Genomic DNA, 23146 nt, shown 5'->3' with positions numbered 1-23146 from the left:
AGTTGATGCTGAAGGGATTATCACAATATGGTTATCGCAGTGTGTATATGTGCTGCATCAGTGATGTTGGCCACGGATACAGAAAATACATGGTTCGTGATAACCCCTTCAGCATCAACTAAGGCCTGAAGATGGTGCACTGAAGCCCCGAAACTTGTAGCTACACAATAAACATCATAAGGACGGCTGGAGGCGTTTTATTTTCTTACAATAGTGAACGCCCTTGGTCTCCAAGACCTCCAGTCAAAAGGATGGACTTACAAAAACTTGAGACGGTGTAGGTGATCCACAGTATTGATCATGTAATCCACAGATAACATGTTGCTTAGATTACCAATGGAGGTCCCAAGAAAACCTAGTGAATTGCCTCCACAGCGTAAATCGCCCTCAAATGGCTGTGTCCAAGGTTCGGTGCATGTTTCGAGCAGCTATTCCCTAGACGAGGTCGTATCTAGTTACGACCCTGGACCTGGTGCCACAAGACGTGTGATTCATCCGACCAGGCAAAACGTTTCCCTTGGTCCACGGTCCAATCTAGGTGATCCTGTATCAATTGCAACCGTTATTGGCAATGTCGTTTGGTGAAAGACGAGCATTATTATATTTATACAAAACGGTTGACTCAGTTTTATGGGTGTATATAATCAGATTCCCTCAAACAAAAAACCACCCCTCAGTCATAGATTTCGTTTACCTTTCACTGCCGCATTTTTACTTCACAGAATTACTTCATTTGAACATTTAATCGCATACACAACGCTTAAAATTTTCCTTTTCACTTTTACTCAACATGCTTTAGAATTAAATCTTTACTCGCACCGCCTCTAATGACCTCATTGTGGATGGGAAGTTTAACACTAAGCTACCTTCCCTCCTTTCATTCATTCACTTACTTCTTTGGGCCCAACCATCCACGTTGACCATTCGCCATTGACTCGTCCTCACGAGGCACAAGCGTGTGCAATCTTCCAGGGTTTTCCCTGCTGTTGCCATGTACGACTACTAGAAACCAACTGTCTGCTAGCTAGCCTCTGCATGGAGCTGTGCATGTTTCCTGTGATAGTCGGATGCTATTTTCCCTGTCAGGTTTCCTGCACTGGACAGCCGTGAGTCCTGTTGGGCGTTTGAGGTCACAGCCTGTAGAGCGGAAACTCTGCCAACGCCAGTTAACCCTTGTGACAAAACAGAATATCACGCACCTGCTGGCCAATCTGCAGTCGCTCTCAGAAGGTTTCAATGAAACTATTTGGTGGAAAAATTTGTCAGTTTCACGATGAACTGCATATCATTTCGTTAATGGTCGTAGTCCTTGTATTTCCAGATTGGGTAAACTACTGCAACAATTTCAAAAAGTTTGCAATGAAAAATAGGGGTCGCAATGAATATGTGGTTGGTGCATGTTAGTTCATAAGTTGCTCCATTTTAAAAGTAGCTAACATATTGAATTGTTCTTCAAAACTGGAAGAATCTTGCTGTCTGTCCCCAATACCGAGAAAATGGATTGTATGTAAAGCACTCCGTCCCGAACGTGCGCGCCATCAAAAAAGCCGTAATGAAATATGTGTAACATTTCTAATATCAGATAAACGGTTCGAGATATCGAAACAAGGTTCTGCCAAATGATAGTGTGCAAAAAGATAGTATTTAGCACTGTGATTAATACGCGAAATTTCTTCATTTAATGCGATAGTCCAGGAACTACAGATTTTTTCAACAAAATAAAATATTTTTAAGAGCCATTAATAGCTGATGAACAAATAACTGCTGTGGATTTGGAACATTTTAAGTGCAGAAATTATTTTTACACGGAGACGAGGAATTTTTGTAAACTACTGATCTGTCCTTCCCTGACTTACCAGTTCTCTGATACGTGGTTCCAGGGTTCTGTCACAATATCAACAGCATTAGAATGTTAGAGAGATGAATAATCATAAAATAGGCTGAACGTTGATAAAAGAAGCAGATCTTAACATGGAAATAAGAGAACTTACGTATTACCCAGAACTTGTCATTGATAACACTCCTTTGGAGAAGAGTACTCGTAAAGAGAAAAGAAGTATGGGGAAATAATTTGCTACTTCTCTTGAAATTTCGGCGGAATCCTGCACCCCAGTATATTTTTAGTAATGAATGATATGGACTGAAACTGAACAAAGGCTTTTATTTCTGTATCGCAGTTATCTAAGAGATACAAAAACAGTTAACAACACATAGTATGCCAGCACATAGTATCCCTGAAGAGAGTGAATAATTGTACTTTTTACCCAAAAACAATTTTTGGTTTGTGAAAATTGTTGATAACCTGTTCACACCCTACTGGTGTGGAAATATTATCGATCACAGTGCTGCCGAAGCGGCGTTACTAAACACAGCCTTCCGAAATGCCTTCACAAAAGAATACGAAGTAGACATTCCATAATTCGAATCAAGAACAGCTGTCAACATGAGTAACTTAGAAGTAGATATTCTCGGAGTAGTGAAGCAACTTAAATCACTTAATAAAAGCAAGTCTTCCGGTCCAGACTGTATATACCAGTCAGGTACCTTTCAGAGTATGCTCTCCATACATAAAAATCATACACACCGCTCGCTCGACGAAAGATCCGTACCCAGAGACTGGTAAGTTGTACAAATCACACCATTATTCAAGAAAGGCAATAGGAGTAATCCACTTAATTACAGGCCCGTATGATTAACGTCCACATGCAGCAGGATTTTGGAACGTATTATCAATTACCTCGAAGAGAACAGTATATTGGCTCATAGTCAACATGAATTTAGAAAACATCGCTTTTGTGATACACAAGTAGGTCTTTACTCACACGAAGTACCGAGTGCCGTAGACAAGCGATTTCAAATTGTTTCCGTATTTGTAGATTCCCAGAAGGCTTTTGGCAGCGCACCTCACAAGCGGCTTGCAATCAAATTGCTTGCTTATGGAATACCATCTCAGTTACGCGACTGGATCCGTGATTTCCTGTCACAGAGGGGTCACAGTCCGTGGTAATTGACGGAAAGTCATCGAGTAAAACAGAAGTGATTTCTGGTGTTCCCCAAGGTAGTGTTATAGGCCCTCTGCTATTCGTTATCGATATAAATGATGTAGGAGACCATCTGAGCAGCCGTCTTAGGTTGTTTGCAGATGATACTGTCATTTATCGTCTAGTAAAGTCAGCAGAAGATTAAAATAAATTGCAAATCGATTTAGAAAACTGCAAAAAGGAACCCATTAAACTACAGTTATACGATAAATTATTCAAATCTAAAGCCCGTAAATTCAGCTAGATCCTAGGAATTACAATTAAGAACAACGTAAATTGGTTAGATAATGTTGTGGGGAAAGAGAACCGAAGACTATGTTTTATTGACAGAACACTTAGATGCAACAGATGCACCAAAGAGACTGCCTACACTAAACTTGTCCATCGTGTTTTGGAGTGCTGCTACATGATGTGGGATCCTTACCAGATAGGTTTAATGGAGTGCATCGAGAAACTTCAAATAAGTGCAGTACGTTTTGTATTAGAGAGAAATATGGGAGAGTGTTACGGACATGAGACGGGATTTGGGGTGGCCACATTGAAACAAAGGCGTTCCTCGTTGCGGCAAAATCTTCTCACGAAATTTCAATTGCCAACATTCTCTTCCAAATTCGAAAATATTTTATTGACGCCGACTTACATAGGGAGAAACAACCTTCATAATAAAATAAGTGAAATCAGAGCACACACAGAAAGATATAGGTACTCATTTCTTTCACGTACAATTCAGTTGCATAATAGCGAATTATTGTGAAGGTGGTTTGATGAATCCTCTGCCAGGCACTTAAGTGTGATGTGCAGAGTATCTATGTAGATGTAGATGTAGATGTAAATGTAAATGTCGATGAATAGTGCGCTCGATATGGGTGTTTCGCATATTAGTCATATGACAGAATACTCTCCTTTTTATGTACCATTATTTACCAAAATGCAGTTTTGATGTCTCAAACCATTTGAGATATGAGGAATATTAAGAATCTTTTACTCTTGATTTATCGCTGGTGTGTTTGACTGAGCAGGAGTTCCTTACATAGAATCCGTTTTCTTGAGATTGGTGATAGATACCGGTGTCCTTCCAGGTTCAAAGTCTAATTCAATATGTTAGCCACATTTCGCATAGAGCATTCTATGACCTGACTTGCACCTAATGCAAATTCACAGTGAACCCTACTTTTCAGTGCAAACTTTCCGAAATTCTTGGAATAGCTCACTTAATCTCGAAATATTACAAAAACTATGGCCATTAACAACATGATAGGCAGATATCGTGAGAAAGATTATGGGTCATCCAGCTTGAGTGCCTTGCCGGTAACGCTGTCAAGCAAGCCTGCTACCTTCCGCACCGAATCTTACGCCATATGAGAGCTTGGGAATACCAGCTAGCTGTCTGCCCTCCCTGCAAGAGAACAGTAAAGCGCGCCATCTTGTCGGCTTAAAGCAAACCTTACTCCTTCTGAGATAGGCTTTACTGCATCTCAAGCCCACAACGTCACCACGCAGTAGATTATCTCTGGGTGGCCATGTTGTGGCTTGTCGCCGTGCATTGAGGTGACAGAAGTCATGGGATAACTCCTAGCATCGTGTTGGACCTTCTTTTGCCTAGCACAGTGCAGCAACACGACATGGCATTGACTCAACAAGTCGCTGCAGGTCCCCTGCAGAAATTTTGAATCTTACTGCCTCCACAGCAATCGGTAATTGCGAAAGTGTGTCCAGTGCAGGGTTTTGTGCACGAACTGACTTCTTGATTATGTACTGTAAATATTCGATGGGATTCATATTGGTGGATCTGGGTGACTAAATCATTTGTTCAAAATGTCCAGAATAATCTTCAAACAGATCATGAACAACTGTGGGCCCCATAAAAATTCCATCGTTGTTCGTGAACATATAGTCCATGAATGACTGTAATTGGTCTCCAAGTAGCCGAATATATCTCCAGTCAATAATCGGTTCAGTTGGACCAGAGGACCCAGTCCTTTCCACGAGAAGGCAGCCCACACCATTAAGGAGCCACTACCAGACTGCACAGTGCCTTGTTAACAATTTGGGCCCATGGCTTCGTGGAGACTGCGCCAGTCAGACCCTACCATGAGCTCTTATTAACTGAAATCGGGAAACATCTGACGGAGACCACGGTTTTTCAGTCGTGTATGGTCCAACCGATATGGTCAAGTGTCCGGAAGAGCTGCTGCAGGCGATAACATGGTTTTAGGAATGGTATTTGTCGCTCGCCTGCTGCCATAACCCGTTAACACCAAATTTCGCCGCACTGTCCTAACGGATACACGCGTCGTATATGTGGCTATTTCACACAATGTTGCTTGTTTGTTATCACAGTCAACTCTATGCAAATGTCGCTGCTCTTGGTCGTTAAGAGAAGGCCATCAGCGACTCTGTTGTCCGTGCAGTGGTAATGGTTGGAATTTTGTATTTTCGGCGCAATTCTGGCACTGTAGACCTCAGAATAATGAATTACGTAACGATTCCCGAAACAGAATGTCGCCCGTGCCTAGTTCCAATTACTATTTCGCGTTCAAAATCTGTTAATTTCCATTGTGCGGGCATGCCGGAAATCTTTTCACGTGAACCACCTGAATTCAAATTACAGCTGTACCAATGCACTATCCTTTTATACCTCGTGTTCGCGATACTACTATCATCTGTGCATATCACTATCCCATGACTTTTTTCAGCTCAGTGTATTGCTGAAAAGGGCCGCGGAGTTTATCAGAGCTGTGAGCCACCCAAGACCCTAACCCGGCCCTGCAGCACAGCTGTTGGAGAAACGCGCTCAGGGACTGACCTCGGCCGCGGTGTTTTGCCGGCAGGGAGGAGGGCGTGCAGGTGTACCACGCGACGTCGGGCGACCGGCGGCCGCTGCGCTGGGGCGAGTACGCGGCGCTGGTGCAGCGCGCCTGCAGGAGGGCGCCCAGCCGCCGGCTGGCGGCGCCGCCCACCACCTACTGCCGCGCCTGGCCGCCCACCGCCGCCCTCACCTTCCTCGTCACGCACCTGCTGCCCGCGCTGCTCCTGAACGCCCTGCGCTGCGACCGGGGGTAAGCTACACCACTCCTACCGCCCGTGGTTACCAGAATACCCGCTAGATGTCACCACAGAACAAATTATGCGAAGTGCAAAGCCCGTGTTACAATACTAAAACAGAACTGCACTAGCGCTCGTAGCGGGCTGGCAGTGGACTTAGAGTATGGGAAAATATGGCGCGAAAATACGTATTCTTGCTTTGCGAAATACCTGTATTAGACGATAATATTTTTTTATGTATGGGTGGGCCTCGTAGTCTTGTGGTCAAGTGTATACTTGGAAACGTTTATGTGATCTTGCAAAGAAATATTCTCGCCTTCGAGAAATCTCAATCAAACAAAAAGATTAACTTCCCTTAGCTGGGGAACAGTCATGTAAAATTTTGTAAATGACATCGTAAATTTCAACATATTTTTTTGGGTTTTTCGTATATACTTTACAAAGTTCTAATTTTCTTGCCATACATCACGGAGACAAACAACACAGAATGCACACTCCATAAATTGCAGATACACAGTTACTTAAACCTACTCCTAATCGATATAAGTGTTACAAGTCCTATAACGTTAGGTAGCCGTACGGTAAACAGTTTTCCGTTAACGCTGGCTCAACTAGCGAAAGTTTAATTACAGCCACCCTGATGATGATGATGATGATGATGACGATGTTTGGTTTGTGGGGCGCTCAACTGCGCGGTTATCAGCGCCCATACAAATTCCCAGTCTTTACACAGTCCAATCCCGCCACTTTGACGGTTGATGAAATGATTAGGACAACACGAAAACCCAGTCCCCGGGCAGACAAAATCCCAAACCCGGCCGGTAATCGAGCCCGGGACCCCGTGACAGCCACTCTGTATCTGTATACCGTCTATCCCTAAAGTGATCCCTAGACTGTCAGTAATATTGTGCAATATTTCTTATTGCACTGTATTACTGACCATTTATGTGTTGGATTGAAGGTGGTTGCAGTACTGCATATTTTGAAATACAGTGTCGGATCTACTGTCCGTACTCTGTAATCTCTGGCTAATACTTAGACAGCTTTATCAGCTCAGCCCCCTATATTATTTGTATTGCACGATTTGCTGTGTTTTATAAACAAAATCGTCGGAATTACTTCGTAATCTGTGATACATGCTTCATTTTAGATTTATTGGAAGGCCAAGGTTCTCAGCCGTATGGAGTCTAAAATTAAATGTCTAATAACTGTCAGAAGGAAACCGAGAAATACAATATGTTATTAAATATGTGGAAATGCATCCGAAAACAGATAACCTATAATTAGTGAAGCAGTTACCTTCATTGTGGCCTAGTTATGGGAAATACAGCGGAAAGCAGAGCTCCAACTGACGGGCTTCTGGAGTCAACAGCTTGATATATTTGATGCCATAAGTTTTTACAAGGGCAATATTTTCCTTCTGATTCAAATACAACCACAATTTAAGTATTAAATAGCTACATATGCAGATGATAAACTGGTATTCATTGGACAAATACATTATACTAGAACTGACATGTTAGTACTTTTTCACGCAATTTGGGTGTATCCATCCTGAGAAATCAGTACCCAGAACAACCACCTCTGGCCGTAACAACGGCCTTGATACGCCTCGGAATTGCGTCAAACAGAGCTTGGATGGCGTGTACAGGTACAGCTGCCCATGCAGCTTCAACACGATACCACAGTTCATCAAGAGTAGAGACCGGCGTATTGTGACGAGCCAGTTGCTCGGCCACCATTGACCAGACGTTTTCAATTGGTGACAGATCTGGAAAATGTGCTTGCCAGGCAGCAGTCGAACATTGTCCGTATCCAGAAAGGCCGGTACAGGACCTGCAACATACGGCCGTGCATTATCCTGCTGAAATGTAGGGTTGCGCAGGGATCGAGCCACGAATCGTAACACATCTGAAATGTAACGTCCACTGTTCAAAGTTCCGTCAATACGAACAAGAGGTGACCGAGGCGTGTAAACAATGGCACCCCATACCATTACGCAGGGTCATATGGCAGTATGGCGATGACGAATACACGCTTCCAATGTGCGTTCACCGCGATGTCGCCAAACACGGATGCGACCATCATGATGCTGTAAACAGAGCCTGGATTCATCCGAAAAAATGACGTTTTGCCATTCGTGCACCGAGGTTCGTCGTTGAGTACACTAGCACAGGTGCTCCTGTCTGTGATGCAGCGTCTAGGGTAACCGCAGTCATGGTCTCCGAGCTGATAGTCCAGGCTGCTGCAAACGTCGTCGAACTGTTCGTGCAGATAGTTGTTGTGTTGGAAACGTCCCCATCTGTTGACTCAGGGATCGAGACGTGGCTGCACGATCCGTTACAGCCATGCGGGTAAGGTGCCTGTCATCCTGACTGCTAGTGATACGAGGCCGTTGGGATCCAGCACGGCGTTCCGTATTACCCTCCCGAACCCACCGATTCCATAGTCTGCTAACAGTCATTGGATCTCGACCAACACGAGCAGCAATGTCAAGATACGATAAACCGCAATAGGCGATAGGCTACAATCTGACCTTTATCAAAGTTGGATACGTGATGATACGCATTTCTCCTCCTTACACAAGGCATCACAACAACGTTGCACCAAGCAGCGCTGGTCAACTGCTGTTTGTCTATGAGAAATCGATTGGAAACTTTCCTCATGTCTGTACGTTGTAGGTGTCGCCACCGGCGCCAACCTTGTGTGAATGCTCTGAAAAGCTAATTATTTGCATATCACAGCATTTTGTTCCCGTCGGTTAAATTTAGTGTCTGTAGCACGTCATCTTCGTGGTGTAGCAATTTTAATGGCCAGTAGTGTAGTATTTTAAGCCCTCTACAACAATTGTCCACGTTTTCATCACGATTAAGCTTATTGACTGTGGTGACATAGCACTTCCGAAGTTGTCTTCAAATGAATTTCTTGTAACCGGATAACCTAAAGTGTTTACAGGCGCTGAGCTCAAAAAATATTGTCTCTCAAAAGACTGTCCTTTATCTTATCTAAGAGTGTAATCTTTTGCAAAAGTACATCAAACGAGCGTATTCTCAGAAAGTATCGTTAATCATTTGGCTTGCTTGTTCTCAAGTCACGTGGTAAATTTTCGTGTCTCTTTCCACCCATCTAAGCTGCTTCATTCCTTTCCACTAGCGCAAAGACTCATCATGGATCATATAACTGATGGTGTCCGTATGCGCCGTGGTTGCTCCTCCGAGATTTGACGTGAATTTTGCACAACATCACTTCGCTGTTTGAAGCCAACCACCAATATATTGTACAAAGCTATAAACCCAATATTACAGACAGTCTACGAGCGACTTCACGCTACGTGTCGTGTTGTCGCAGGCTGCTGCAGGCGCAGCGGAAGTACTGGCGCGCCATGTGGCGTGCGCGCTTCTTCTCGTGCCGGGACTGGTGTTTCCGGACTGGTGCCGCCGACAGGCTGCGTGCCCGCATGTCGCCGGCCGACCTCCGTCGATTTGCTGTCGACGTCGACTCTGCCGGAGTCGACTGGGAACGACTCTTCAGCGACTCAGCGCTCGCCGTGCGCCGCTACGCGCTGCGGGAGGACCCCGCCACCATACCGGCCGCAAGGGCGCGCATGCGCAGGTACCTCACCCCGTCTGCATGCATTCCAGCTCTGACGACGAAGTCTGTATTTTCAATACTACCTCAGTCTAGCATAACAGTCGCGACACTCCGCAACACTCCGCCTTCTTTTTGTTACCCACTGCGATTGCAGCGCGCCAAGTGGCCAATAAGTTATACTATTGAGTTCGGTAAGATCTTGCGAAAGCGAAAGAGACTCTTAATTATTTATATTGGTCTATAGAATGGTTTTTACAAACGGGAGTCTCTGGAGCGCAATACATTGCAGCAACAACAAAACAACAACAAACAAGACACCACATTTGAATTGTTTTAGATTTTCTGACGGCCTTAGGAAGTATGAACCGCTACATTACAGAACAGTTTCTTTGCGATTTTCTTCTAACCGGCAAATATTTGCTGGAGAACGTCGCGTCTCTAAGAACAAAAAAATTGCTAGTAAACAGCAAAAGACCTGACCTTTCGCAGAAAGGCGTTGTACATCTACTCAAAAGCGTGAAGCTTACTCCGCTACGCTTCCAGCCAAAGCAGTGTGTGTGGAACATATGTAACGCATATGGAATGCAATACCTACATGATTTAATGTAGCAGGTAATCTGTCACAATTGTAGATGAAAGAAAAACCACACAAATGTGATAATAAAATAACAAAAGTAATAAAACTATTTCCAAACACAGAAGAAACCAGTTCCACAACTGTTGCTGCACTGTGCCACAGACGACAAAAATCTTCAACATGTTGACTTTGGAAACAAAAATAATTACGTTAACAAAAATATTTATGTGTCAGAAAGTGGAGTGAAGTGTAAGACTGAGCGAAACATTAGGCTCCCAACAAAGGAGTTACATGTCAAGGACAGTGCCTGTCATAATAATAATAATAATAATAATAGAAAAAAAAGAAATACATTCTTCTCACACATGAAATCTGTGTTTATATTTCCTTGTTTTTAGAGGATTACGCTGCAATTATACATACATTTGAAAGTATTCCATCATTACTAACTTGTAGCTAATGTCACTGAATAAAGGAATTTCGGACGTTCTCACATGTATTTCATGGTCATTCATATCTCTTGATAATTTATTAACGCTTAGAACGCAAAAATTTAGTAACTATTTCGCTCATTAATTAGAAAAATGAGTAAAAAGTTAGTTTCACTTTAGAGCTGCTTTCTCGCCGCTTGGGGCGATGGTGTCACACCAAATGTCAGTTGGTAACAATTTTCAAAGCAGTGAATGTCGCGACTGTGCATGTTAGACTGTGGTACTGTGAATTATCACAGTTATAACACTCATTGCCGCCAAAGTGGTTATAGGCTCAAAGCTAGAGCGACAGTAGCGCTCAAAGCAGTAAGAAAGTCACAATGTTTACACGAGGCTCCCAAAACCGAATTTCGTAAGCCGATTTCTCAATACCGCTTCTGGTTTGTCATGTAAACACTTCAGAATCTGGAAATCCGCTTCTAGTTGCCGCTTTTCCAATCCCACAATCGATTTTCGCTACCATGTAAACGCAACTGGTTTTGAAACGTGCTTTGTTCGTCAAGTTACGTCTTGTTTTCAGAATATTAAGTTAATATGGACTTATTATCACCGAAGGAGAAGTATAAACATTAGACTGTCCATGAAACTGTCTACCTATAATATTTAAGTGAAGAGATATAACGATTGTGTTAAGTGACTCAGAAACTGTATCAGCTTCTTTCCAGACGCCATATTTAAATGGGCTTGCAAATACTCTTCAGACCTTCGCATGTAAACACGACAGTGAAAAACTGCTTCCGAAATTCAGTTTTCGTCTTCCGGAAGATGCGTCGCATATAAACGTACTGAAGTGAATTCTCCGCTCATTGTAAATCAAAGCTCAATTTCAACAGTGTTTGTTCCTAGTCGGATGTTTCAGAAGGAGGCCGTAGGTGAAACATACACTAAATCTGCATTAACTGAAGTTGCGTTTCTGATGAAACTTAATATACTCCAAGCTATGTATAAAATTGCTTGAAATTATCCGTTTCTTTCCGTATCGATGTCATAAGTTATAAGTTTACCAGCTTTCTTCCAGTGGTTCAAGTTTACGGTTTGTTTTTATAAATTAGCCCCAGCGTAGTAACATTTATTGGAAGACAGAAGGACCTCTTATTCGTAGTGACATATTAGGCTACACGCCCCAGTCCGCCACAAACCCGATGTTCCAAAGCCTGATATGAGCGCACTTTTCAGCTTACTTTTAGGCAGTTTCTTTCAAAAGCAAGTGAAGTGTCACAGTCAATGTATAGATTCAAAAGGCCTCGATACAGTTACCTGTAATTTGATTTACCAAAGTGGCAATATTCTAATTTATATTCATTAGTTAATATAAATAAATCGATAATATTCAAGAGGAATTTTCACTCGGAAAAATCTAAATTCTAAATCTGTTCAGAAAATGCATTATTTTGATACAAATATGAATCACATCCTGTGCAATTTTGATTTGGACGTTCTTGCAGTGATTTTAGTTCCTGTATGTTAAGGTTTTCTGTCCCCATGTCAACCCAGTTCAGACAGTATATTATAAAAATGATTTGCATCTGTACAAACCGAAAGAGACTGAAGACTGTGATTCGCTGAAGATTAAGCTTCAGCGTCATTCAAAGTTATAGAAATTTTCATTTACTTTATAACACACATATTCTCTGCCATAGCAATGACGTCACAATCCACTGTAATAAATGAAGCCATCACAGCTGAAGGTGGGCAATTGTGGCGGAGGGGTGAAATTCATACAGGGACGTCCGGTAGCACGACCTTGGTTCGCTGCGGGGCCGTTTCTACCATTAGGCAAGACTAGTTGGCCACCTAGAGCGGCAATATCTTAGCAGCGGCAAAGGGAGGGAAAAATTAATTTCAAATCATACGGGGAGAAATATTGAGCAAATGAGGAAAAAAAAATGAAAAAGAGGAAGAATTGAAACATCGATCTATTTTCTCAGTAGCATATGGAACAGCTACTTAATAACTCTGTACTTACCTTGATGAAAATTCCTCATTCCAAAAATGTTTCAATGAAAACAGAAATGAAACAACACCACGGTTATCCGGTATAGCATAATTTCTAAATTCAACGAAATGTTAATTCGCACCAGAAAACAGTTCCACATCTTTATTAAACCATTTTCTTGCAATTGAATAAAATAAGTAATTGATGCCAAATTCGATTGCAGTAGTATATTCAGTTGAGTTCTAGTTTAAAATGTTCAGCACATTCTTCCTGTTTCAGTTATTTTAGGAATTTCAAAAATGAGAAAAAAAATAAGAAATTGAATCCTTTTGTTGTCCTCAATCAGTTTTAAAGAAACGGAGGACAAAATTGAGGACTGTCCCCAGAAAATGACATCAAACCACCTTAGTTCAGTGGTAAAAAGTATAATAGCAGATTTGCATTGTTGTGCCGTGGTATGTTGGTGATTGTGGAGGGGGAGAGGGGGAGGGATATCAGGAAGACAGATGCTAGTAAAAAAAAGTGGGAAAGTCATTTTTTCAATTCTCGCTAAGGATGGCAAAACGCCCAGCAATCTGGTTCGCTGCTAAGCCTCTTCGAGCATTACACGTTTATCAGTCCTTCGTGGGTAGTTAAAGTCTTCCATATTGGTTTTCGTTTTCTACTAAAAAGAAGTTGGTTTCATAACACTCTCTTTCAATATCACTGTAAATTTTTTATTCTCTTCACAAGGTTCTGGGCCTTTTTGAAGTATACCTCCTTCTCTTGTGTTTTTGAGCAGTGTATTCACTGTTACTTGTTGAAATCAATTGCAGAACTGTCTTTCTCCTCTCTCATCCCTACTATGAAGTTCATATTCTCCCGTTACTGCGTCTTTTATTTCTTCCCCTATGACCACTTTCTAATCGCCCATAATTATCTGATTATCATCTCCCTTTACATTCTGGATCACCTGTTAAATATCCTCATAAACTATCTCTTTCCATTCACCATTTCCTTGAGACATTGTTATGTTACTTGGCTTATTGTTGTTGCTGTTGGTTCCCTTTCAGTTCTGGAAAGAATAATCCTATCATTGAATTTTTCAAAGTAGCTCTCTGTGCCCTAGCTTCCCATTCATTAAGTCCTATGTCGGTTATACTATTCTCCGCTGTTTTTGATATTGCCCTATATTCACCTTCCCACAAATCCTTATCTTATTTCCACTTCACCTTCCTGAGCTCCATTTTATCTATAGTGAGCCTTCGAAATTCCTTTTTCACTTTTTCCAATTTGCTTTTTCTTTTGTCTTGTGACTGGTTTGATGTGGCCCGCCACGAATTCCTCTCCTGTGCCAACCTCTTCAGCTCAGAGTAGCACTTGCAAATTACGTACTCAATTATTTGCTGGATGTATTTCAGTCTCTGTCTTTCTCTACAGTTTTGCCCTCTACAGCTCCCTCTAGTACCATGGAAGTCATTCCTTGATGTCCTGTCAACCTGTCTCTACTCCTTGTCAGTGTTTTCCACGTATTCCTTTCCTCTCTGATTCTGCGCAGAACCAGCTCATTCCGCACCTTTATCAGTCCACCTAATTTTTAACATTCGTCTGTAGCACCACGTCTGCAATGCTTCGGTTCTCTACTGTTCCTGTTTTTCCATAGTCCATATTTCACTGCCATACAATTTCCCTAGCACATCTAAATATCTGACATATCACACAGCAGTAACTACAGTGTTAACGTTCTGTTGACTATTCAGTCTTTTTGTCATGGTTACCTCCCTGCTGACAGTTCCCTATTGGAGAGCTGACAGGGTGACTAACCCAGAATATTGTGCCAATGTAGTGGATGTGGTGACAACTTTTTCTATTATGTCCTATGGATAAACATGTCCTATGGATAAACATGGTTTTCAGCACAGTAGTTTCCATTGCCTCCTGCGACCTCATGTTGTTCACCATTGCTGATACTTCTAGCTTTTAGGGACAGTATCCCAAACCAAGCACAAGACCGTGCCCAGGATCTCAATGCACTTGTCTGCCTCCTTGACAAAACTTTGTGCAGATTAACATTGGGTGTACTTAAAATGGAATAATAGATTTCCACATTTGCCTAGTTCACAGGTAGGAGGCTATTATCGGGGTTACAAATGGAGCACAGCATTACTCAGGGCCAGTGCGTTATCAGCAGAGACTGTTGTCTTATCTTTTCCTTCAAGAGGATAAAGTGAAATACTATACCACTATAAAATTACTTCGTTTTTGTTTGTTATCACCAAAGGAAATTTCTGCTAAGTTGGGTATAGTTTATAAGGGGGAGCTCAATTCTCAGCTGTTATGGAATGAGCAACTAAATCCAGTCGTGTCTGCTGTTCCCTTACTGACAGTTCAGGAATACTGCAAAACTACGGCTGCTGAATAAAATGCACAATTTAGTTTTGAACAGATGATTACTAAACATGTACAGAACATTTTATATGAACAATAGAGTATGAGAAAGCTTTGTGAGAGATTGGTGCTGCATTTATTATAAAAACCAGTTTCTCGGCCATGTTGTACTGTGGATCGAACACGTCTTCGAATAAAGGAAACAACTCTTAAAGCAATGACGGTAGAAGTCTAGAATAGGGCCAATGGCGTACTTACGTGTTTAGTGCAGGACTGTTGCCAGGACTCGCCATGAGTTATGATGGGAGCGAAAGAAGCTATGTCAGCTGCTTATATTATATAGCCAGTGAGAGGGCAGCAGGCAGATGTCTTCTGAAGTTATACATTCAAAAGAAAGGGTGAAAAATTGCTGTAAATGATTATTATAAATGTAATTACTCCCTGTTTCAGCTGATTAAACTGTGCTAGTATCTGCAAACCAAGAACAGCGTCGCGACCCATGATGTATTTCCCTGCTCCATGATGCTATGCCTTCGTTCTGTGCAAGCACACCGAGTCAGTGGATCAATGGGGGTAGCAGGTGGATCAATGTTTATCAATATATCGACCGTGGACCTCAGTTATGAGTTCACATTGATCCACCGACCTTCTCTCATTATTTCATAAAAAAACGTTGTTGATCCGGTTACTCAGTGTGCTTGCGCAGATAGATTGTATAGTCATTTCACCACAAGATTATATATATTTTCGGGTCTCTGCAGTTAATCCATGAGACATGCACCAACGGACGACGTCAGTGTGCAAAACTAAATCACTTAATTCAGCCCATTTATAGCACTCGATGTCATAATCACAAAATATTTCTCTTTAAACTCGCTAAAGCAACGAACAGCAGTAAACAAGATAATGGTTCCAATTGCGCTGCTACATATTCATTGCCTCTGTCCTTGCCTCTCATTGGTTATCTCAAAGAATTATCTCATTTTTATCAAAACTAGACATAATTGTCTTACCGGGATAGCCTCTATCGTCCTTTGAATAAAACTATGGCATTTCAGTCTTTGATCGCTATTTTATTTTTATTTTCAATAATCGGTTTCAGGCTAGCTGCCCATCTTCAGATCATATATTATAGTTACAGAGTAACCTGTCAGTACATAACTATTGGTTCGCTGTCAAATAGTTCTGTACTGACAGGTTACTGTGTAACTTTAATACATGATCTGAAGATGGCCAGCTAGCCTGAAACCGGTTACTGAAAAAAAAAAAGGAATAGCAACCAAAGACTGAAATGCCATATTTTTAATTCTCTCATTGCCTACATGAAAGAGATGCACTGTCAACCTTTAAGCAGTAGATAAGCAACGCTGTGACTGTCACTGTCCCTGATCTACCGTTTAGCTGCAGTGAGTGGACGCCAGCTAGATGCACTAAAAAATTAAAGGCAATGTCGATTTTGTCAGCAGGAATGTATTGGCCAATGTTTTCTGAGACGCCAAGTGATATTTTTTATTGCTTACTTTGCAAATAATAAAACAGTAATTGGTAAACACTATTTGTCTTCTTTGCCAACTGGATAGAAAAACACATCAGAAAGAACGTTTTTATGATAGTAGTAGTAGTAGTAGTAGCTTCATTCACCCGTAGATCTCTTTTTACAAGGATATAGGACATGTCAAATGTGCTTGCTGAATGTGACACAAATGGTTTGAAACAAGATTTAAATTTTCCTGGATATTGCAGGTAATGTCTCCTTATCATATCCATTTGATTGTTTTCATTCAAAAACATATTTAAATTTACAGAGGTTATTGAGAATCCCACACATGATGTTTATGTGATGTGTGTTGTATACAATAATTTTGCAAATGGTTCAAATGGCCCCGAGCAGTATGGAACTCAACAGCTGAGGTCATCAGTCCTCTAGAACTCAGAACTACTTAACCTAACTAACCTAAGGATATCACACACATCCTGAGGCAGGATTCGAATCTGCGGCCATAGCGGTTGCACGGTTCCAGACTGAAGCGGCTAGAACCGATGGGCCACAACGGCCAGCAATAATTTTCGTTACTTCCCTTTTTTTAAGGGACATCCATAAACGCATTTTTTTGCCATTACCTTTGGAATGTTAATGTGCTATGCTGCAATTTCAAAATTATATATCATGAGAGTTATATAATCATTCATGACTGGTAGTCTATTTTCAGACAATTCTTCATACTACTAATCCTCAGTGGTCTGAAAAGGGACCCAGTTTTTAATGCCATTTATAACTCTGTATAGCTTTCTCCAGTTCGTAACTGAACAGGAGTGGTGATGGTCCACCCACTGTCCAACTCATATGTTGATCTTGAAGGGCTCAGAGCAGCTGGAATGCCATTTTAAACTTCTTAGTAGTCACGATTACTCTCATTATTGCCAGCAATTATTCATCAGCTATAGTTTCAGCAAGACTGCTAAACATATCACTGTTGATGGAACTAAACTATTGTTGAAGCCAGCAAAATTTATACACCTTTTCAGCCTCTTAGCATGTAGATTAACAGTTTTTACATTGAGACTTTCAGCTATTATTATTACTATTATTATTATTATTATTATTAGTAGTAGTAGTAGTAGTAGTATTGTCATTCTTGTTGTATTGTTCTTGTTACTATTATTAATCATCATCATATCGTCATCATCTTTTAGGCTGGAGGTGACCTTCTGGTTGGTGGCACTGTGCATTGCATCAGTGCCGCTACTGCTGTGCACAGACATCGTAGTAGGTGCCATCTGCTCGGTGCTGGTCATCACATTCCTGCTGTGGCTGTGACATGAACCACCACCACAGACAGTCAGCTCACCAGCATCTGTCTCCTGCCTGGTACCTGCATTCATACCCACCGTTGATACCAGCATCGACATGTCCATGAAGTTTTGGTGAATACTGTCTGTCAGCTGTCACTTTGGTAATTGTGAAGTGTACTCATGACAAAAGTTATGCTTGTATTTTGCCCATCTGTATTGAAATGTATTCTTAATGGCTACAGTACAACCTGTTTAATCTCTTTAATATTTGAAAGCTTGCAATTTATTGTTGCCCAAACATTTCAACTGAAGGCCAGTGTCCTATGTGCACACTAGGGAAGATGTTGGCTTATAGCAACTTGTGTGTATCTGACTGTGATAAGGAGATCGAACAATAGTAACATTCCAGCCAATAAAAAGTGGCACAAGGAAATGAGTGTTCTACTGGGAAGTAGACAGTGCCAGTTTATGGCATCAAAACAGATAACGAGGTGGATATGTGCAGCTGATGTATGAAACAACTCATTTCCTTATGTTTCATCAGTGCATGTGGTGTTAAAGTCGGTCTTAAGGCTTAGCACGGATGTTTCACAATTTGCTAGTTTGTAAACAGCACAGACGCTCTCAAAGTCTCTCAGACAATTGCTAAAGACTGGATTCTGTAATGCGGTTTGAAACCATCCATCAAGCTATTTCACATTATCACACTTCACCAATTTCTGTCCTTGAAGTGGGATCCTGTTGCAACCACTAGGTCTCTGTTACATACAAATAACACTTCAGATATTTTGCTTGAATTTTTTTATTACTTGGTTGCAACCCTGTGCTCAGCTCCTATTTCAAAAATGTAAAGGTAACGTTTTTATTTGGGAGGTGACAAATAGCAGTTTGGGCATCATATGGTGAGAAACGTTGTGATACAAATTGCAGATATACTGAACTCTTGCATAGTCTCTTCCAAGTAACACAGCTTGTTTGTGTTGAGTGTTGTGTGTGCAAGGTATTTTAGTGTCCACGAGAATACATGGGGCTGCATTTAGCTTCCGTGTTCTGTGGTAGCTAACTGTTAGAATTGCAGTAAAAGGATACAGATTGTGTTAGAATATAGTACCGAATATTTTATTATATGAAAAGGTAGTGTAAACAACAGGCTATTTAGGGACTGTACTGACCCTCCTTAGCTGTTTATCGCCTCTCATCAGCAACTACTGCTGACAGCTTCCCTTCTCCTCCTTACTCATTCATACTAGTGTATTGACCATGAGCTTGACTATGGCCCCTGCTCTGTTTCTCTCTCCCTCATAAGTAACATTTCTCTCGCGTAACACCAGTGAATTTACTGTCATTGTGTACCACTGCACTAACTTTTATTGTTGATCTTACCTCTACCATGTTTCTGATCCAGTTTTGCTGGGACCACACATTCTTGCTTTTCGCCACTGAAGGACTTCTAGTCCCTATCCAGTATAATGGATCTTAGGTCCTGTCCTGAACGCAGTTTGTTCAATTCCCCACAGACCAGCATTGTATTCTGACTGAATAAAAACCCTCTGTTTTAGCTGAGACTTGACTACAACATTTTGTACTACTTCTTTTAACTGATACTGTCAGGTTTGAATACATGATCCTCAGTGTGCCATACCTTCAGTTATCCTTTGTCTACAGAACAACATTTTACAGGTATGCTTATTATGACAATTGAAGCATGTGTACAAATAATGCTATATGGCACATTTTGCAGTTTTTAGAAAATTGACAAATACTCAAGAGAATTATTTCAATATAATAATGTAACAGGAGATATGTATTGTTTGTGCATACAGTGCGTTGAAAAAACTTGGTTGTGCTTTTCAAAATTGCGCTAAGCATAGTTTTTTTTAAATAAGTAAGTATTAAAATGGAAAAAAGCTGTAAAGCAATGGATGTAAAGCATTATTCCAGATCAGTCTGTACTCTGCTGTAATGATAAGGTTGTCTAGAATCCAAAAGTTGTAAATAAGAAACAAAACACAAAATGATATATATTGTAAACTGATTACTTTGGTCTTAAAAAAGTAATAGAACATGAAGTTGTTAACAAATGAGACACAAATCTGGTATATTAAATTCTGTTATCACACTGCAGGTTTCGCAAAAACGCCTATATTTTTGCTTCATGTATTTCACAATGCCCAATAAATCCCTTTTCTTCCCCTTATGAATTTTCGGTGCCCCACTGTAGAGCAACCGAAAACCAGAAGGCAGCGGAAAAATTTTTACGTGATGTTCAAAAAATGGTTCAAATGGCTCTGAGCACTATGGGACTTAACATCTGTGGTCATCAGTCCCCTAGAACTTAGAACTACTTAAACCTAACTAACCTAAGGACATTACACACATCCATGCCCGAGGCAGGATTCGAACCTGCGACCGTAGCAGTCCCGCGGTTCCGGACGGGGCGCCTGAACCGCTAGACCACCGCGGCCGGCCGTGATGTTCACGTCCATGCTTTACGGTATAATGTCTTTCCCATGGGTGAAGCACATTGTGACTACGACCCACATCTATGCCTCAAGGAACGTCACTACACATCTTTAACTGGAGTACATTAGTAATTATGAAAGCTGGTGGCTTTTTGAAAACCAACACAATGGGTCCTGAGTTCTTGAAGTGTTCCATCATCACCACCTGAATGGTCAGTATTGAATGATAGAAAAAGGCCTCAGCTACAATTCTGAAGGAACCATAACTTTGAACACTTTCTTTACTTTCTCATTCGATGTAGTATTCTGGTCACAAGGAAGGGAAACTAAGACTGAACACAAAAACTTTTGACGTATTTTTGTGAAGTACTTGCAACTGATCAGGTAGAAATAAAGCGCTAAAACTGTTCCGTTATTGGTCTGCCCAACACGGCGGTTTTCCCTACGATGAATTTGCGTTCCATACCTTCTTCAAGTGATTTGTAATTGTAAGTCACAAATTTAAGGGAGCAGGAAACTATATCGACTGAACCTCTCCTTGCAGTGTGTTCATCCCACAACTTTACTGTAATGTATCCAGTACCAAAGTCATGAACTGTGAAATTATACAACGACAGCTGCCTCTCCTAGAATACCATGCAATGCGTCAATGTAGGATAAAGTAAAACCTGTTGTGCATCAATACATATTACTCGTATACTGTTGTTCCTCTTAGCCATTTCCATAACGTTTTTAGTGCTTTGTATCCTTGGTCATGCACGATGCAACTGATTCTCAAGTTCCATGTTGTGCAATTCTATTGCATCAGAAGCTGCGATCATTTTGTTGAACAACAAATCATACTGGCTGCAAGTACTTGATCTAGGTGATCCGAAACGCAAATTATAATCTGTTTCAAACGCTTTTATAGTATGACTTGCTTATTGAGTTATCAGGAAACCTTTCGCTAAATAATTGATACATTCTACAGAGGTTGATATCGGGTTTCAGACTTCTTTTGAAGTTTCATGCCTGCTGTAATGGCTCATCTGCTCTGAGAACCTCGAAATGAGTTCCCGAATCAGAGCCCTGTCATCATTTGATATGGCGTGTGACTTACTGAAATGTTTTCCTCGACCATCGTTATGAGTGGTCACTCCATCTTTTAGTTTAAGTTGAAGTAGTTGTGTTCATAGCAGGGTGACATAGAATATGTCAAGCTATGTTTTATGGCACCCTTATTTTGACTGGACTTTGTGATTCCGTGAAGTATCGTCTGTCGTACCTTTCTTTCGTCTGTCTGGCACGCCTATTTCCACGGATTTTATCATGTAAATTGTCTGCTCGTCGTACATTACGACATGATATGCATCGTACAGTTTTAACCTAATTTCCAGTTTTACTTCCTTGCATCCTTCTTTTGAGCACACTTCTGCATTGCATACAAGATCCTGAATCATGCAAAGAATCAATATTACTACCTAATATTCCACTGAATTATCATATTGCACATTCCCTTTTATTAATATAGAAGTGCCCAGATTGTGTAATATATTATTTCATATTATTCGTATTACATACTTTTACTTAATGTTTTCAGAAGATACAGATAACGTACGTCGTTGGAGCCAGGTACTCTACAGGGCACATACGCCGCTGTACATGACACATACACCTTTTTACAAAATCCATACTGCATTATTCCACTCACCTGTGTTGAAGGCTATTTCGCAGGAACTGCCTTTCCTTTTCGTGATTTATGTTCCAGTCCAGCATCACGAAGACTTTTAACGTCCTGCCAATTATCGATGTTCATTTTCGTTTTCCACGTGTTATTTGTACGTTTCAAACCACTTGAGGTTGCGTCACCTTGCTATACTCCGCCATTCTTGTAACATACAGCATTGTTCGCGCAGACACTCGAAAACTGCGTCTCTCCCCGTGCTGTTTAGTGCTGTGTAAACAGGTCAACTGTTACAGAAGGCGACACAGACTGTTGTATACAACATTATTCCACGCAATTATACAAAATGTCAAAACATGCCATACAGCGTTATTCGTGCACATGCTTAAGTTCTCTACGAGTACTGCCTGTTGTGTCCCAAGAAGGAGTTAGGTCACATCGCTATTATACAGGAGTCTATCTCCTCGATGAGTGGAAGTAGGCGTGGGCCAGTTATGGAACTCCGACAGCTGCTGCAGACAAGTTATAAGTGGTGCAGAATACAGAAGAAGGTGAGGATATTTTAAGGAAACAGGGTAGAGATTCTAAGGCCCTTGTTAATGAACATGGAAGGCACCTCTGGCACCACTCCTAAGCCTGATTTCCAATCAGCTTCCCGTCTACTGCTCTGGGTTCTGTCTGCAGGAACGGCTGGTGCCGTAGCTAGCGAATTGGCCTTTAAATCCAATGTCCGGCGGCATGTGACACAGAGACGGTGCCGTCTGGATACTGGTGTTCCCCACTCTGCCCCGTGCACAGATGTGCTCTTATTTATATTGCTCATACGTCGTCACGAGAATGTTTCCAGAACAATCCATGACACGCTAGGTAAGGCTAGTCGTGTGCGCAGTATGCCTTCATTACCATATTAGGTTAAGTCCGGAAATATCCCCCCTCCCTCCCCGCCACCCCTCAGAGCTGCTAAGTCTCTATTTCCCGCGTATTACATAGCTCTGTCTGCGAAACTGTTTGTCGCATGGCGCTACGAGGTTGCCTCTGGTTGTTATCGTTGTCAAACAGTGAGGCAACACTTCTTGCCTATAGCCGACTATGGTTCTGCTCCAGTAGAACAATTCTCAAGTGTGCTAATGAATATATCTGACAGGATTGAGATTCGCAACACTTCCCATCCATCGGGGAA

General features: G+C 41.4%; 1 protein-coding gene across 1 annotated transcript in view; it reads left to right on the top strand.

The window, feature by feature from the left end:
- Window positions 1-19978, top strand: part of LOC124571358 (putative fatty acyl-CoA reductase CG5065) — a 145344-nt gene extending 125366 nt beyond the window's left edge. Inside the window, exons 7-9 of the mRNA XM_047131114.1 lie at window positions 5873-6100; window positions 9435-9698; window positions 17743-19978. Coding sequence (XP_046987070.1) covers window positions 5873-6100; window positions 9435-9698; window positions 17743-17866 — 616 coding nt within the window. The 3' untranslated portion in view covers window positions 17867-19978. The remainder of the gene's footprint in view (window positions 1-5872; window positions 6101-9434; window positions 9699-17742) is intronic.
- Window positions 19979-23146: the final 3168 nt, after the last annotated feature.

The sequence above is a fragment of the Schistocerca americana genome, chromosome 1 (genome assembly GCF_021461395.2).
Source record: "Schistocerca americana isolate TAMUIC-IGC-003095 chromosome 1, iqSchAmer2.1, whole genome shotgun sequence".
Taxonomy (NCBI): domain Eukaryota; kingdom Metazoa; phylum Arthropoda; class Insecta; order Orthoptera; family Acrididae; genus Schistocerca; species Schistocerca americana.
The sequence above is the reverse complement of the archived record's forward strand: the minus strand, read 5'-3'. Positions and strand labels throughout refer to the sequence as shown.